General features: G+C 39.9%; 2 protein-coding genes across 2 annotated transcripts; one reads left to right on the top strand and one right to left on the bottom strand.

The window, feature by feature from the left end:
• On the bottom strand, positions 11567–14226 carry LOC8076105 (protein G1-like1). Its single transcript, XM_002451558.2, has 2 exons — positions 13845–14226; positions 11567–12733 (listed from the first exon to the last, which is right to left on the bottom strand). The coding sequence occupies exon 2, from the start codon at positions 12690–12692 to the stop codon at positions 11916–11918; it is 777 nt and encodes a 258-aa protein (XP_002451603.1). The 5' UTR covers positions 12693–12733; positions 13845–14226; the 3' UTR covers positions 11567–11915.
• On the top strand, positions 17088–18000 carry LOC8074690. The gene is made up of 2 exons (XM_002453310.2): positions 17088–17600; positions 17690–18000. The coding sequence occupies exons 1-2, from the start codon at positions 17113–17115 to the stop codon at positions 17718–17720; spliced, it is 519 nt and encodes a 172-aa protein (XP_002453355.2). The 5' UTR covers positions 17088–17112; the 3' UTR covers positions 17721–18000.

Genomic DNA, 18222 nt, shown 5'->3' with positions numbered 1-18222 from the left:
CAGGGACGCCAGTCACGCCAGTGCACGTGTTGGCTGACCCGCGCCGTCGGCCCCGGCACCTTGACCTGCCAGGCCTACTCCTACAGTACTACGAGTCGGCCCCGGCACTTCAACGCGCCAGCCTCCACGGCCGGCCAGCCGATCCGGATAGGAACGGAACGAATGGTGGTGATGACCGATGCATGCAGCTCGGAGACACCATACGTGCCTGGCCATCCCTTTCGGCGTGTCATGGCTCATGCATGGTCACCTCTCCGGGCATAGCCAATGAAAACATACCGTACCAGTGTTTTTTCATTCAGAAGCGCGAGTATCCATGGTTTAGAGCAACTCCAAAAATTTGGCTAAACTTAATAATTAAATTCTATTTTTTAGCTATTTTGTAAAATATAAAAATATTTAAAAAAAGAAGTTCGCAACAATTTTGCTATTTTACAAAATCATATAGTTAGTATCAATGGTTGGCTATATATGGCCACAGAAAATCAAAAGATAATCAACTTTCTATTTTACAAAACCAGATAGCGCGTATGTTGGAATCTACTTTTTGCTTTACAAATTCTAAAATAGCCTTCACAACAAAAATAGCAAAGCTGTTGAAGTTGCTCTTATATATCTAAATTATAAGGCATTTGACTTTTTCATTTTGAATTAAGTCACTCATATTATTCAAAAAACATAAAATATAGTCAATTTTAAATTATTTTTAGAAAAATATTAATAACTCTAAACCACAACAAAATAAGTAATATTTTACATAAATTTTGAATAAAAAAAGTGGGCAAACTTTGTGTCAAAAAACCCCAAACATTTTATATTTAAGATACATTGAGGGCATGTTTGGTGCCCCTTGTTAAATTTTAGTCAACTAAACTTTAGTCACTTTAGTAACTAAACTTCCGAACAAACTGACTAAAAAGAAGCTAAAATAGTTTAGTCTCACTAGTGACTAGTTACTTAAGAATAGCTAAAATAATTTTAACTGACTAAAATTTAGTAAGGGAACCGAGCAACGCCTGAGTAGAAAACTTGCTATTATTCATTTACGCGTACTCTAAGCATTTTTTTTATTGTTACCACAACTTTCTATCCTCTCCGTCTTCTCTCGTACGAGGCTATTGTAGCTTTCTACGGTACCTACTCTACCTGCACGACACCTATTTTTTATTCGAGAGTTGGGCCGTTTTTAAAAAATTACAAAAATTTTTAGATTTTTCTGTAACATCGAATCTTTAGATACATACACATGCATAGAGTATTAAATATAAAAGAAAATTAAAACTAATTGCACAGTTTAGTCGGAATTGACGAAACGAATTTTTTGAGCCTAGTTAGTCCATGATTGGACAATATTCGTTAAATACAAACGAAAATATTATAGTGTCGATTTCCTAAAATTTTTTGAATGGAGAGAGTAAATGTTAATACTCTTTACTATAAACTTTGTCAAATTCGAGTTAGCATTGACCGTCACAGATCCTATAGCTAACATTCGGTGGGAGCAGTGACTGCATTTCCACGGACTTCAAAAGAATATACAATACCAGTAACTCTGTGTTTAAAAGAATCAAATAACTTTAGATTGAACTTAGTTTCAAAAATATTAACATTTGTGCTATCAAATAGTATCTATTATTTGATTATTTATAAAAAATCTTTTTAAATTATAACCTATTTGAGACATAAATGTTGATATTGTTTCCAATAACCTTGATTAAATTAAAAAGGTTTAATTGTCTCAGATCTAGGATTTATTTTTTTTCAAAAAATCAATTGGAGTACCTTTTTATATCGGTGTGTAAAAACTGCTGAATGTAGAAACTATTTAGGTTTGGCAACAGTTATGTGATTCGCCGACTGCGGAACGCCACACACACTTCTTCTGAGAGCATCTCCAACAACTTGGTAAAATTCACTTATCAAATCTTGAGTTATAGCAAGTTGCTAATTTGTTTAGCAAAAGAAAAAAAGATGTGTCTCCAATAAGTTGCTATTTTCACTTGGTAAAAATAGAGGATGACAGATGGGACCCGCTCACTTGGTAAAAGAATATGTGTCTCCAACAAGTTGCGCTCGGGATAGCAACTTGGGATAGCAACTTGACAAATCTCGACAGTAGAAACCTCTGGATGGCAACTTGGGAATTTTAGCAAGTTGAGATAAGAAGTTGTTGGAGGAGGATTTTTATGCTTTTAGCAAATTTGGTAGGATAGCATGTTGAAATACCAAGTTGTTGGAGATGCTCTTAGAGCAGGTGCTTATAGACAAGCTAATGCTGATGTAGAGGAGAGAAGAGAGGAGAATGATATTAGCTTGGCTCTTAGAGCAGGTATAATAATGGTAATGCTGATGTGGATAAGAGAAGAGAGGGGAGAGGTGATAGCTTGACTCTTATATAAGCACTAAGCTGGGCACGGATGCATAGGTAGTAGTGGGCCCAAATAACAAGTGTTGTGAGAAGGAATAGGAAAGAGAAGGTGTTTTAGAGACAAGTATGAGACAACTTATTATATAACTTGGCTCTAATCACTTGCTTATAGCCAAGCACTTAACTCTATTATTAACCTTGCTCTTATGTAAGAACCAAGCTGGGTATGGATGTATAGATAGTGGTGGGTCCAAATAGTAAGTATTGTGAGAAGGAATAGGAAAGAGAAGATATTTAGAGGAGAGTATAAGACAACTTATTGTATAACTTGGCTCTAATCACTTAGCTTATAACTAAGCATTTGGCTTTATTATTGACCTTGCTCTTAGAGCGTAGATTTTTATTATAAATGTGTAATATGATGAAAATTTAGCAATAAATATAATCACTGTTTTTGTTGTTTTAGGTGCACCTACACCCATTAATAACTGTACAGCTATCCAACCTTCACACGTACCGGCTACATCCAGGAACGAATGTACGTCTCGTTTTCTCGGAAGTATATCAATATTTATATCAACAAATAAGTATAATATAAAAATATATTTCATGTTCAATGTAATAATATATATCATATATAATAAATATTGATATATTTATATATATTTGGTCAAGCTAAAAAGATTTGATTCTCCAAAAACAAGATGTGTATTTATTTATGGAGGAGGAAGGAGTTGAAAAAAAATTCGGCTCTTAAATTACTTGCCTACTCCGTCCACAAATAAATGTATTTTTTTAACTACTATAATTTATATTTGACTATTCATCTTATTTTTTTTGTTCAATTAATAAAATAAATTATTATAAAAATATATCTAACAATAAAGTAAGTTATAAAAAATAAATAATGTTTATTAATTTTTTTGATTAGCATAAACAGTTAAATATAAATCATAAAAGTTAAAGAAATGCGTTTATTTGTGAAGAGAGTATCTCGTTCAGGCGTTTCCAGTCTGCTTACGTCCGGCGAGGCGGAGCAGACGACGTGCGTGATGCGATGCGACAGGGGCGCGCGAGGTGAATCCGGTGATAAGACATGAGATACTGGCCTGCTGCCTGCAGGCGTCGTCTCTGCAGCGCACGCTGACGCCCGCTTCCTTCCTGAAATGCATGCCATTTGCTGGGCTACTCCCTCCTCCAAAACTATTCTCGAGGAATCAATGTTTTAAAAAAAATCTAACTAGAAATTTAGAAAATAGTGTTAATATTTATATTAAATAAATTTATTATAAATATATATATTGCATACTTTCTGTAACGATAAAGATTAATATATTTTAATATAAATTTGATCAAACTTTAAAAGTTTGACTTATGAAAACAATAAGACATGCATTTAATTTCAGACAGAAAAAGTTTCTCCCCATGATGTAAAAAAGACATATAGCATTGTTCTGTTGTACTATTTCAATAGTACTTTTTAGAGGATAATAATATTTTTCTCTTATAGAATTTTAGTATAAGGCCTTGTTTAGTTCCCGAAATGAAAAGTTTTCGGTCACTGTAGCACTTTCGTTTGTTTATGATAAATATTGTCTAAATATAAACTAACTAGACTCAAAAGATTCATCTCGCGATTTACAGGTAAACTGTGTAATTAATTTTTATTTTTAATTATATTTAACGCTTCATGCATATGCCGCAAAATTCGATGTGACGGAGAATCTTGAAAAGTTTTTTATTTTTGGGGTGAACTAAACAAGGCCTAAGCTAAATTTTAGGCCTTGTTTAGTTCGCAAAAATTTCAGTTTTTGGCTACTGTAGCATTTTGTTTTTATTTGACAAACATTGTCCAATTATGGAGTAACTAGGCTTAAAAGATTCATCTCGCAAATTACAGGTAAACTGTGCAATTAGTTTTTATTTTCGTCTATATTTAATACTTCATGCATGCGACCAAAGATTTGATTTGACGAGGAATTTTGAAAATTTTTGCGAACTAAACAATTAGTTAAACAAACAGGTAGGGCCATCGTTTTGTTAGCATGCTCGCCATTGTACAGTGTAGTATGTTAAAAGATTCAGATATTTAGAATTATGGGAACCTTAACAAGGACGTAATGTAAGACCATTCCGCGATCTCCTCCATTCAAGGGAAATGCCATCTGTGTATACACATCATATACATAAAGAACTCTACAGTAAATCTACAATAAATAAATAAATACTCCCACCATCCTAGAACATAGTGAAGTCGGACTACTTTAAATTTAACTAAGTTTTTGAAAAATAAATATTATTTATGATATCAAATGATACATTATCAAATGCCTTTGTACTTTTTTATGCTATAAATATTAAAAAAAATTCGGTATAAACATGATTAAATTTAGGATAATTTAACTAGGAACATATTCATATCAATTACATTTCTAGACATAGAGAATATTTTATTGTCAGTTTCAAGTACGATCCTAAGGCTACAAATTTGCCCATTTTAAGACAGTGGGCTAAATATGTTTATGTGCTAGTAAGAAATTTAGGCTCTAACCAGCGATTAGCCCCCATTATTTATAATTAGCCAATGTTTGGCTGTGTGGCCTCAAAATTCAGAAACAAATTTTTAGACATGTGCAGGATTGCCCTTTTTAACAGCTCGTACTTCTGCAGAGTTGCAGATCCGAAGGCGACGACCGTCCTTCCGCCAGTCGCGGTTCCAGGTCCAATGCCCTCTTGTATGACGTGCGTACTGCGACTGCGACGACACTGCGCGACCCATCCCTTGACAAGACATGGGTTTGGTTATTGTAGGAATTTTATTTATATTTAATAATTATTATTTAATCATAAATTAATTAAGTTTAAGAGATTTGTCTCATAAATTATAGGTAAATTATGTAATTAGTTATTTTTAACTATATTTAATGCTCCATACATATGTTTAAAGATTCGATGTGACTTGAAATTTTAAAAATTATTGGGAAATTTTTTAAAACTAAACAGTGCCTTGCCGAATCTGACCGCCATTCAATTATATTTTACTATCACGATAAATCAGTAAATATGGCTTATCATCCAAACGAATCCACAAACCACGCACCACGGCGCCAATATTTCAGCGTGTTCCTCACTATCCTGATCGATGGATGTATGTAAAGTTAGATTTAATTAGATTCGTCCAATTTTTATCAGTAATTAAATTAAACAAAATTTTAAGATCAAAGTTAATACTAGGTGTAAATTATCAGGCCCTTCATGTGGAGTAACTTGCGGTTTGACCAAATTTAAATATATGATGACCATTATATGTTGTTGAATCATGATTTAGTGGTTTTGGGTGTCTTAGTGGTTTTCGTTACTGGCACCAGACACATCATTGTATGTTCTATATCTTACTTATAGTTATAACGCATAGTGATATGATGGCTACCATCTCTTCGTGTGCTTGGCTCTAAGCTTCATCTTCCGTCGTTGCTGCACAAAAGGGACATCCACACTGTTGTTGTGCTGCTCTCTGCCATACTCGTCCGGTTCATGCGCGCACAAGAATAGGGAGAGCAAGCCTCCAAAACTAGCGTCATTGTGAGTTCATCTGCTCGAGTGAAGACAAACAATCAGGTTTCTAAAGAGCGTCTTTCATGTGACTGCACGTTCGTTCGTTCATCTTCCTCCTACTTCTCGACAACTTAGAGTGATAGCCACTACAACATTACTATAGGACATTGAACGACACGACTACATTACAACCGGCATGTTAACTAGCATCAACTCTACTGCCACTGGGTGTGTTATTGCATCCCGTCCTTTGTTTTCTAAGTAAATTCATGATGATTAGGGTTATCTAGCTACATGTTCATATGCAGATCGCATGTGCGCATATATATGATATCACAAGCTTGGTTTTAGTATTTTTCAAAATTAAAATGATACTAAAATTGCCTACTTTTAAAACATGTACTGTATTCTGATGAAACCCCACGAAAAAGATACTGCCTCTATCTAAAGATGCATTTTTTTGTTAAAATATCTAAAATTTGATAAAAATATGTAGATAATAAAAATATTAATATGTTTAGCATAAATAATTATTTTTACAGAAAATATACTCAATTCATCCCAAATTATAAGACATTTGACTTTTTTACATCAACTTTGCCCATTCGTCTAATTCAAAAAATTGTACAAACTATCACTTTTTTGTTGTGACTTGATTTATTATTAAAAGTTCTTTAAGAATAGCTTAAATTTGACTATGTTTGTATAAATTTTGTCAATAAGACGAGTAACTAAATTTGAAATAAAAAAAAATCAAATGTCTTATAATTTGGGATGGAGGGATCTCACGACAAATCTAATAATATTAATTTGATGTCATAACTATTTATATTTTTTATAGACTTTTTTAAGGATACTTTTTTTTACGGATGATTGGTCAAACCTGATGCTGTTTGCTGCGGCGTCGTCTCTGCAAGCAGGTTTGCACTTGCCATCCTGAATGCATGCCTATAGGCATGGGGTTGCACTTGCACATCCTGGCAGTCATGGGCTCGCTTGCTCCAACGTCCACTCCAACCCACGCATCCAGGCGGCAGCATTTCAACGTTTTCTGAAATAGACTTTTCACGTGTTCCTCACTATTCCGATCGGTGGATGTACTGTACCTACTCTATGCATTTCCGATGAAACCCTACGAAAAAAATATTTTTGAGAAGCATTTTTTTAATTAAAGTATCGAAAGTTTGATAAAATATATAGATAATAAAAATATTAATATTTTAACACCAAATAATTATAATATAAAAAATATCTTATAACAAATCTAACGATACTAATTTGATGTCAAAATAATTTATAGTTTTTTATAGATAATTGGTCAAATTTGAGATATTTTAACGTATCTGGATGGAAAGAGTACATTTTCCATTAAAAAATGTGTTTCTTCCATTTTATTTGAAAATCGAAACGTGTCATTTCTTCTACCAAGTAAAGAAAAAGTGTAAAACTACTGAATGCACGCTCCAGCCAAAATGCGTGCGCGCGCTTAACTAATTTACAAATCTTTGAATACAGTTTTCTTAAAACAAAATCGTTTATTTTTTTGTGTTGTGGGCACAGCGAACCACTTTAAGAAGTACTTCTTTAATTCCAAATTTTAAATTATAAGATGTTTTGGATTTTCTTGCTTTGATATGTATTTGGACAAGTGTACATGTAAATGCATACCAAAGTATATATAAAAAAAACAAAACATCTTATAAAAGAACAGAGAGAGTAGTTTTATGACCATTCACAATGATTTACATATAATGATCCATCAATTCTTGTTCTTGTACAGTTAGAATTTTAATAGACTTAAGTACTTTATTAGAAGATTGCGTTTAGCACCTACAACTAATCTTTTGTGATATATCTATGTTCATTTTTTAACATGATACACATTATTATATGTTGTTCCAACTATACCTATTCATAATTAATTATTTCTGCTGTGCATGGCATTTCATTTGTCTTCAATATGCATCTAGTTGAAACCTTAACACAAGTTGTGATGGTTCTTGTTGGCTTGCTGCAATCATGCCCTCATGATGACACAAATTCAAATTTTGATTATATCTTCATATATCATTAGTCGCTACAAATCTTTTATGCTTGTTGTCATATTTTATTTAAACTCTTTTGTAATAATACAGATTTGTCCTTTAATGAAATGCGCTCTTAGTTACTACTATGATGATGACATTTTAATGAAATGCCACGTGTATTGTGTGTCTTAATGTGTGATGTATTTCCTGTTCATTCTAGCTCCTCTGCCAGACAGGGAAATGTGGGGCATCTTTCTTGGAGGATTGGGGGCGAGGACAATCGCTCCTTTGCAACCACTCGATCAGCAGTCAGCACAGGAAGGCACACTAAACTCCGGGCAGGACAAAAGAGCATGCATAGCCTTTTACAACATGACCAATTGACCGAACTAGTTTCATCCTTTCTTGGAGATAAGATCTCTGCTAGTTTGTGCTTGCTTTCGAATTCCACCATACGTACGTCCATCAATCCTAGTATCCTACTACATAGTTTCTCCTAGATATAGGCCTTGTTTAGTTCCGAAAAGTGAAAACTTTTCGATACTGTAGCACTTTCGTTTGTTTGTGAGAAATATTATCTAATCATGGACTAACTAGGATCAAAAGATTCGTCTCGTGATTTACAGTTAAACTGTGTAATTAGTTATTGTTTTCATCTATATTTAATGTTTCATGCATATGCTACAATATTCGATGTGACGAGGAATCTTGAAAAGTTTTTGGTTTTCAAGGTGAACTAAATAAGGCCATAGAACAATAATCCATGATCCATCAGATCACAAGATGTGATCAATTACTTTGTAAGTCACTAGGATTCTATATGCAAACAGCTCCATGTACTCACATTGGCACTACAAGACCGGTCTCATCATTGCCAGTTTCATGAGTTGATGGTGACGAGGAACCCCGTCACCACTCGCTGTAGAACTCATGGTGCAAATCAAACAAATAAATAAAATTTAGGCCTTGTTTAGATCCAATTTTTTTTTGGATTTTACCACTGTAGCGCTTTCGTTTTTATTTGATAAACATTGTCCAATCGTTGAGTAACCAGTCTTAAAAAATTCATCTCGTGATTTATAGGTAAAATATGCAATTAGTTATCTTTTTTATTTATATTTAATGTTTCATACATGTGCCATAAGATTCGATGTGATGAAGAATCTTGTAAAGTTTTGGGTTTTTTGGTGCATCTAAACAAGGCCTTAGGTCTAGTAGCCCTTTATATTGGTGGCATTATAACACAGGTCTCGTCACCGTCGGTTCCACAAGTTGACGGTGATGAGGAGCCTCATCACCACTCGCTTGGGATGGTGGTGCAAACCAAATAAATAAGTAAATAACCAAGGTTTAGTATCCACCGTTGTCTTTTTTTCGTGATCGGATCGTTAACCCATTTTTTATTAAGAGGAAGACCAAAAGAAAGGCAAAAAAAAAAACATTTTTAAACTTTGTATCCACCGTTGTCTGCCGTCGCCCACGCCAAGATCTAGACCGCCAACATTCCGCAAGTCTAAGGCTGCCACCCTTGAGAAATGCCTCTATCATTGTTATTGGTTGCCTCAGATCTAGGCCAAGCCCCCTAGCGGTCTTAAGGGCGTCCGGGTATTCAATTGCTAGCTATTTGATCTTTAGGAAGAATGTTATTAGTTCTCAATGACAATTTGCAAATAGCTAGCTTAGGAAGTCACTAGCTATTAGAAAGTTACTAGCTATTGTGGAGAGTATTGTGAGAGAGTTATTTCTAAAAGATCGTGCTAGATTAGCTATTTATGAGTCGCTAGCTATTAGAAAGTCGCTAGCTATTTGATCTCTCTCCTCGATAGCCAATGAGAGTGCTACTTGTTATTATTTTTATACATCATCTCGCTAGCTATTTGTAAAGTGTTATTGAGAACCAATAGAATTCCTTCTAGCTAGCTATTTGATAACCATTGCGGATGACCTAAGGAGATTTGCTTGCGCCGCCACCCTCCTCTAGATCTAAACCAAGGCTACGGATAGCTTGGAAGGGGGCTACTTGTTTGGTCGCCATGCCCTCATGCATGCCACCGCTGTTAGGGCGAGACAGGTTTGATGCAAAGAGGGAAGAGGTCGTCCAACGATGTCGAGCAGTATAGGCGGCGGCTGAGGTGTTTTGAGAGTAGGGGTGAGGATTTGGGGTTGAAGATTTATATTGGACCATTATTTTCACCGCTGGTTAGTGCTACAAATTAAACCGACGATAAAAATAACGTTGCTAAAATGTATTATGACCATATTTAGTTATGAAATTTTTTGGTACAGTAACACTTTTGTTTTTATTTAGTAATTATTGTCCAAATATAGACTAACTAAGCTCAAAAGATTTATCTCGTGATTTACAGGCAAACTATGCACAGGCCTATTAGCTGGTTTGAAAAGTCATGACTGAAAATACTGTTCGCTGATTTAATATAAGAGAAAAATATTGTTGGTTGGCGGAAAAAGTACGGCTTATAAGACAAGCGAACATTAATACATACATATAACGCAAGATTCAATATGACGGACAATATTTTAAAGTTTTTGGGTTTAAGGCCTTGTTTAGTTCTCAAAATATTTTACAATTTTTTCACATTTCCCGTCACATCGAATCTTGGAGCATATACATAAAGCATTAAATATAGATAAAAGAAATAACTAATTACACATTTTACCTGTAATTTGCGAGACGAATCTTTTAAGCTTAGTTAGTCTATGATTAGACAATATTTGTCAAATACAAACAAAAATGGTACTACAAAAATGGTACTATTTCTATTTTATAAAATCATTTGGAAGTAAACAAAGTGTGGACTTGTGCTAAATTTGTCATAGGTAGTAGTGTGGACTTGTGCCAAATTTGTTAGTGAAGATTGATATATAACTAAATGCATCATCCTTTTGAGGGGCGGTGAGCGTGTATACACATTGCACATCATCCATAAGCTTGCTTATTTAGGGCAAACATCATCATGCAATTAGAAACACAAGTATTTACTAATGGACGGTATTTGTAATGGACGGTATTTGTGAAGAAAGTATAGATGCAAGATTGGTTAGGACAACAATACGAAAGTAAGGGGTTGTTTAGTTGCTAGACACAGTTTGTCGTATTTTACCTTAGGCAAGTTTGACTTTAGCAAGTGTTTGGTTGACAACTAAATTTAAGTATAATTCTTTTAGTCTCCACATGTCATAGGGTCAAAAAGTGTGACAATATTCTTTTAGACATGGCAAAATGTGGCAACCACTAGCCACACTTTTTGTGGTTTGCCACATTTGCCTAAAGTTAGTTGTGGTAGATTATGGCTAGTAACCAAACATCCCCTAAGTACTCCCTCCGTTCCTGAAAACCGCAACTTCTGGAGTTGTTCTAAGTCAAACTTTTAAAGCTTTGACCAAATTTATGAAAAAAAACACTAAAGTTTATAGTACCAAATTAATACCATCAGATTTATCATTGAATATATTTTCATAAGATACTCATTTTATATTATATATATTGATGCTCTTCTCTATAATGTTGGTCAAAGTTAAACAAGTTTCACTGGCACAGATTCTGAAAATTGAAGCTTTTAGGGACAGAGAGAGTACTAACATAGCACAATTATCAGAAGCAATGCAAAGAGAGTTGAGCGCAAGCTTAGGTCGATTGGTCAGCTACAGCACATGATATCCCCCCACAAGAACGTCGCCACGGAGAATGAACAAGCCATCTAATCCTGCCATTCTTTCGATAACAGAATACAAAAGACCGTGCAAAAACACTACACAACCAAAAGGCAGCCAGCAGCGGTTGGTGATGTGACGTGCATACAAAGATCACGCGCGCGCGGCGAGACCAAATCCATCACCATTAGCAGAAATCTGCAAGCTTACTTACGCCTAATCACTCTTGCATTTCAGCTAATTAACCCCATGGAAACTGTGGAAGCAGCACTGGAGTAAAGCTAGCTAGCAAGCTAGTGGAACACGGACAGCGGCATGAAGAACCCGGCCGCGTGCGCCTCGGCGGCGGCAGCCATTGCGAGCACAATGTCCTCCCCAGCGCCGCCGCCACCTCCGCCCGCGGCAGGGTCGATGGGCTGGGTCACCGGCGCCAGGAAATGGCCGTGGAGGAAGTGCGCGTGCGGGATCAAGAAGTGCGGCGCCGGCGGCTCGGCCACGTCAGCCAGGCGCCGCTCGGCCACCGGGCCCGGCGCGGCCTGCGACGGGTGGTGGTGCTGGCCATGGCCATCCTGCTGCTGCTTGGGCTGGCGGTGCGCCGCCGGGTGTCGCTTGCGCCGCTTCTTCTCGTAGGCGATGCCGCGCGCCTTGGCCTGGCTGTCGCGGACCTCGCGGAGGTAGAGCCTGACGGCGCGCGCGCCGAACGGGTTGGCCTCGGGCCGCCCGCCGTGCTCCTCGAACGCGGCGCGCAGGCGGCCGACGAGCGCGTCAAGGCTGCCCCACGCCTGCTTGAGCGGGCACGGGCACGGCGCCGGCGGCGACGGGTGGCCGAAGAAGGGGCACCCGGACGCGTGCACCTTGGTCTTGCCGAACTGGTCCAGGTAGCGCAGGAACTCGAGCACGTGCGCGCCGCTGCACCGGGGCAGCTCCAGCGGCGGCCGGTGGTTCCGCAGGTACTGCCCGAACGTGTGCCAGTCCCGCCGCTTCTGCGACTCGTACCTGCTCGGCCTCGACGCCCCCGCGCCAGGGCTGTCGGCGGCCGGAGCTGCGATGCCGCCGCCGGCAAACTCCATGCCTGAGCTCGAGTGACCAGCCAAGACGAGCTCGATCAGATCTGCATGACGCCATGACTAGTTAGTTAGTCAAAGGAGATTTGGCCAACGGACAATTATTTGTCAAATCGTAAACTAATTAAACTCAAAAGATTCGTTATTTTATTTTCTTTATGTATATTTAATGGTTTAAAGAATCAGATGTGACGAGATCTTAAAAAAAATTTAGAAACTGAACAAGGCCTAAAACAACAACGAATTAATAATGCAAGGGCCAAGGGCTGGTCGGAATCGGATCATCATCTCTTGCTCTTGGCCGGCCGGGTCGACGGAGCTGGGATGGATCAGAAATTCAGAATCCTCGATGAGCTAGGGTTTCAGGTTGGGCTCCGCCACACCAACGTCCAATCTAGCTGTCCTGTGACTGACTAGCAGAAAACTGACGCACGCTGAAACTAGCAGAAAAACGAAGGGAAAAAGGCGGAAAATGGAAGGAAGCAAAGCAAAACTGCAAACTTTAGACTCATCGACTACTCGAGCCACGTACAAAGTGCAAAGCTGCGCTTCGACTGTGGTCGATGAACGGAGTATAGTAGGATAGTTCAAGAGATGCCCTTGTACTGTGCTCTGCTCCCTGGCTCGTATTAGAGAGAGAGAGAGAGAGAGAGGTTCGTGCATCAAAAAGGGGGGAAGAACAGCAGAAGAACACACCGATGGAGATGACAAATTGAAAATGATCCTGCAAACTCCTGAAAACGGTGGGTAGCTAGCTGCCTGGCAAGGCCCTTCTGTTTTCTACTACCATCTGCATCTGTACTGTACTGTGCGCAGGCCTGCCCTGCCCAGCACTAGTGTGCGTGACTGCGTGGTGAGTACTAGTGCTGCACGATCGATCGACTAAAGAAACAGTAGATGATATGCGCAGGAGAGCGAGTACACTAGTAAACACTGCAAGCCACAGGCATAAAATATGCTGTTGACACGGATGCATGTAGATGTAGATGTAGGATATGATGCAAGAGGAAGAAGAAGAAGAGGAAGAAGAAGAAGAAGAAGAAGAGGGAGATGACAAAATTAAAGCCTTTCAGAAACTTATAAGCATGCAAAAACCACGAAGCGATCGACGGATCGATCATTGGAGATGCATGGGATGCAGTTGGCAAGAGAGCGTACCAGGTAGGAGAAGGAGACGACTGGTCCGGCGGCGGCGGAGGAGGCCGGGACGGGTGGAGAAGAGGATCTGGTCAGTTGGTCACCGGGTATGTAGCGAGAGGAGGAAGAGGATAATATATGGGGGGATTGAGGGCGGTCACGGTCAGCAAGCCGGGGAAGAAGAAGATTGGAGAGAGAGAGAGGAGGCAAGGTGCAAGGTAGGGAGACACCGGGTCGCCAGATATCATCCACCGTGGGGCCTAGACAGAGGAGAGAGAGACGACGGCGAAGCGGCGACGGCGACGAGTCTTTCCAGGTCGTCACCTCTTGTCACCTCAGCAATTTCTTCTCTCTCCTCCCGTCTTTTCGCCATGGCTCCTGTCTGCAGGGCCCGACCGCGGCGTTAATGCGAGCGAAAGCACTGGCGCGGCTGCTCTCTCTCTCTCTCTCTGGAAGACGAGATGTCACCTCAGAGCAGCGATCGGTGGCGCAGGCAGTCGCCGCTCGCAAGAGAACAAAACGTACTGTAGGAGAGGTAGGGGACGACGGCCGACGCGCAGGTGCAGGTGCCCGTGTGCTCGTCATCATTCGTCAAACCGTAGTACAGGACGTCGCATTGCATCGTGCCGTCTCGTACGTCATACGTGCGCTGCTGCGTGTGCGTGCGTGTGCACTGTGGCACAAATGGTTTTTACGCCCGGTGGAAACCTGGTTTTACGGTGCCTTTGATTGAAGCCGATGCTACGATAGAGATATCGACCGTAAAAATATACAGATCTTTTTTTAGCCGGGCCTATTCGCTGGTCTAAAAAAATAAAAACTAATATTACTGTTGGTTGATTTAGTGTGAGAAAAAAATACTGCTAACTAGCATAAAAAGTATAGCTAAAAAAGACAACAGACATGTACAAAATATTTTTTTAAATTTCTCGCATTTCCCACCATATCAAATTTTACGGTACATGCGTGGAGTATTAAGTATAGATAAAAGAACTAACTAATTACACAGTTACTTATAATATACGAGACAAATCTTTTGAATCTAGTTAGTCTATAATTGGACAATACTTGTCAAATACAAGCGAAAGTGGTACTATTTTTATTTTGTAGATTTTTTTAGGTAAACAAGGCCTAAGAGTTGATTCCATTAAATTAGGGAAGCTAGCTTATAGAATCTACTACTAGGAAAATCCAAACAATCCCGCTTTTAACCATCTTATGCAGCTTCTAAATGTTAAAGACGACTCTATCCATCCCTGTTTCTTTGGTCCCCATTTGTTTGCAACAAAAGAGTAAGGGTATTTTAGTATTTTTACTTCATATTGTAGCCTATCCCTGCTTCATATATATATATATACCTTGTATATACCTTGTTTATTTTCATCCAAAATTCAAAAAAAAAAGATTTTCTATCACATATACAAGCATGTATCATTAAATATAAATAAAAAATAATTAATTATATAATTTATCTATAATTTATGAGACGAATCTTTTGAGCCTACTTAATCTTTGTTTTGACAATAATTATCAAATACTAACGAAAATACTACAGGAATAATTTTTTTTAAAAAAAATAGATCTAAACAAGGCCATATATAAAAAGTTGAAAAGAGAGTTCTTGGCAAAGTTGTTTATGTCGTATGCGAGCAATATGATTTTGTCTGCTCCGTGCCTTAGCTCAATTCCATGGGAACGTTAGAGCATCTCCAACCGTTTTGCAAATAAGCTTTGTATTCATGTATTTGCAAAAAAGTATTAAAATCACTTATCCAACGGTTTGGCATTTAGACTTTGCAATTTTGTTAACTTGGCAAAAAGAGAGGAAGGGTTGGCATATATGCCAAACCTGTTCACACTTGGCATTGAGAAATTGGCGCGAAGTGATTAATGCCAAACCATTGGAGATTGCCTCTTTTCACCTTTGCCATATTTTTTTGAGACTTGACAAACTCCTTCATTTGCTAAATCAATTATGCAAAACAGTTGGAGATGCTCTAACCGTTTGAAAGGAGATGCTCGCGGCAAAATGGAGACTGCAAGATCCAATTTCTTTTGGCATGGCCTTGGCCAAAAGAAGAAATATAACATGATGAAATGGGAAGTTCTAGCACCTCCCAAACTTGAGGGTGGTTTGGGTTTTGCTGACACCAGAATTATGAACCAATGTCTCTTGTCAAAATGGATTTTTAAACAAGACAAGAGCGGATAATATCCATGTTGCAGACTGTTGAGGGTTAATACTTGGGGGACAAAGGTTTTACGACTCATGCAATAGAGGAGACTCTCAACTCTGGACAGGCCTGCATGACATTACACATTCCTATATTAGAGAATTAGTTTATGTAGTCAACAGTAGGAAGAAGGCTAGATTCTTGATGGATGTATGGCTGAGCCATTGCCCTCTCAGCAGGATCTTTGGCCTCAATAATGAACAAGACAAATCGGTACTCCCTCCATACTAGGAATAAATGACGTTCTGCACATCCTCTCTAGTTTCTCAAAAAATGACGTTGTAGCATGCGAACGGACGTTCTGGACCGCACTGCCCTTGCCCTTTGGTATTCTGCCTCGATCCACGAACGTCCACAACGGAAGCATGCGAACGGATGTCTCGGTCCCCGCCCCCAATTACTCCGCGTCTCGCCCGCATCAAATTGCCGCCGCGCATGCGCTCCTTCGCCGCTCGCTAACAACGTCGTCGTCCTGCAGTTCATCGCCGAAGTGACTGAACGCGACCGTGGTGAAGGAACGCGACCCCTCTGCGTCGTCCGTTGCGGTCTCGTTGCTCCCAGGGACCGATCGAGCACGGACGTCGCGATCGCGTTGCTCCTAGGGCCGCCGCGCTGATGCAGGCCGCGGAGCAGTCCGTGCTCGGCCACCTCGGCGAGACGCAGAGGGGCCGTCCCGCCGCCGTCCTACAGTCCATCGCCGCCGCTGGCGCCACCGTCGTCGAGGCCGAGCTCGGAGGCCGCCGCGTCGTCCTCGGAGACCAGAGCGACGGGGCGGCCATCCTCGGAGACCAGAGCGACGGGGCGGCCATCCTCGGAGACCAGAGCGACGGGGCCGCCGTCCTCGGAGACCAGAGCGACGGGGCGGCCATCCAGAACGTGCAGATCGACGAGGACGTCCTCTCGGTGCGTAATCTACGATCGCTACTCTGCTTTTGTCAATTTTTTTTCAGAACGTAAAGAACATGCAGAAGTCCACAGCTAGCCTGACTCCGTCGTGGACATGGTCGTACGTGCAGAACGTGAGGGAGAGGCTGCTGCCTGACTCCGTCGTGGACATGGTGCCAGACTCCGCCGTCGAGGAGATAGTGCCGGACTCCGTCGTGGACATGGTGCCCGATTCCGCCGTCGAGGAGATAGTGCCGGACTCCGTCGTGGACATGGTGCCCGATTCCGCCATCGAGGAGATAGTGCCCGACTCCGACGTGGACATGGTGCCCGACTCCGCCGTCGAGGAGATGGTGTCTGACTCTGTCGTGTCACTGTGTCCTCGCTGCGGCACCTTCCATGCTGGCGGTGTCTTCAGCGAAGAGTGCTACCAAGCTCTCCGCAACGCTCGCCGTTGTGCCCGCTGCGGACTTCTGCACGAAGACTATGACCTACCAGCAAAGCTGTTTCATTGCCAGGAAGGGTTTGATTGTGAAATCTACATCCCTAATGTGGATGAACTAGTGTTGAGAGGTAACACAATCATTTTACCTGATCATGTTACAAAGAGGTTGCAAGAGCACGTTGACAAAATGCATGAAGCAAAGACCGCAGCAAGGTACCAGCAAGCTTCTAAACATTCATCTAACATGCAAGGTACCAGCAAGCTTCTAAACATTCATCTAACATGCTTCTTCTAATTTGCAGGGAGGCTAGCAATTGCTTCGGCAAGCAGTGAAGGTTCACAAGAAATCTGCAGTGGCAGCCGGTCTTCTCTCTCTAGTCTTTCCTTTTGCAAGTGAGGAATTTTGATTTTGTTGCATCCTTTTATCTTCATGGCTTCCTTCAAAACAGTTTGGAGAGTGACAAAGATCCTATTTGCTTTTAGTGGAGAATATTCCAGGAATGCCTACAAAGCATGTGTTCAATGTAACAATGAGTAATCCATTTAGTTGTTGACGATGAAATGTAACAAGAGAACATGTGATGAATGTACCTGCTGCACGATTGGAATTAAATCTTCTTTTGTTTTTGCATTTTTCTTGTATTGAATAGCTTGAATAGCCCGAAAAAACCCCAAGTCTAGAATGTTAAAATCTGGAGAATTGGGTGGTTGACATATAAGCCGAATGTCGAACCCATCTTGTTTAGCAACCTCACAAAACTGAGGATCATCAACTTTTAAATGAGAAGGTGCATTATCTTGCTGTATGAAAATAGGCTTGTCCACATCCTCTCTT

Source organism: Sorghum bicolor, chromosome 4 (assembly GCF_000003195.3).
Source record: "Sorghum bicolor cultivar BTx623 chromosome 4, Sorghum_bicolor_NCBIv3, whole genome shotgun sequence".
Taxonomy (NCBI): Eukaryota; Viridiplantae; Streptophyta; class Magnoliopsida; order Poales; family Poaceae; genus Sorghum; species Sorghum bicolor.
Note: the sequence above shows the minus strand (reverse complement) of the source record. Positions and strands in the feature narration are given on the sequence as shown.

Coding starts and splice junctions, on each gene's coding strand:
- LOC8076105 (XM_002451558.2), bottom strand. CDS start 12,692: ATGGAGTTTGCCGGCGGCGGCATCGCAGCTCCGGCCGCCGACAGCCCT.
- LOC8074690 (XM_002453310.2), top strand. CDS start 17,113: ATGGTGCCAGACTCCGCCGTCGAGGAGATAGTGCCGGACTCCGTCGTG. Junction 17,601..17,689: donor GAAGCAAAGACCGCAGCAAG/GTACCAGCAAGC, acceptor TCTAATTTGCAG/GGAGGCTAGCAATTGCTTCG.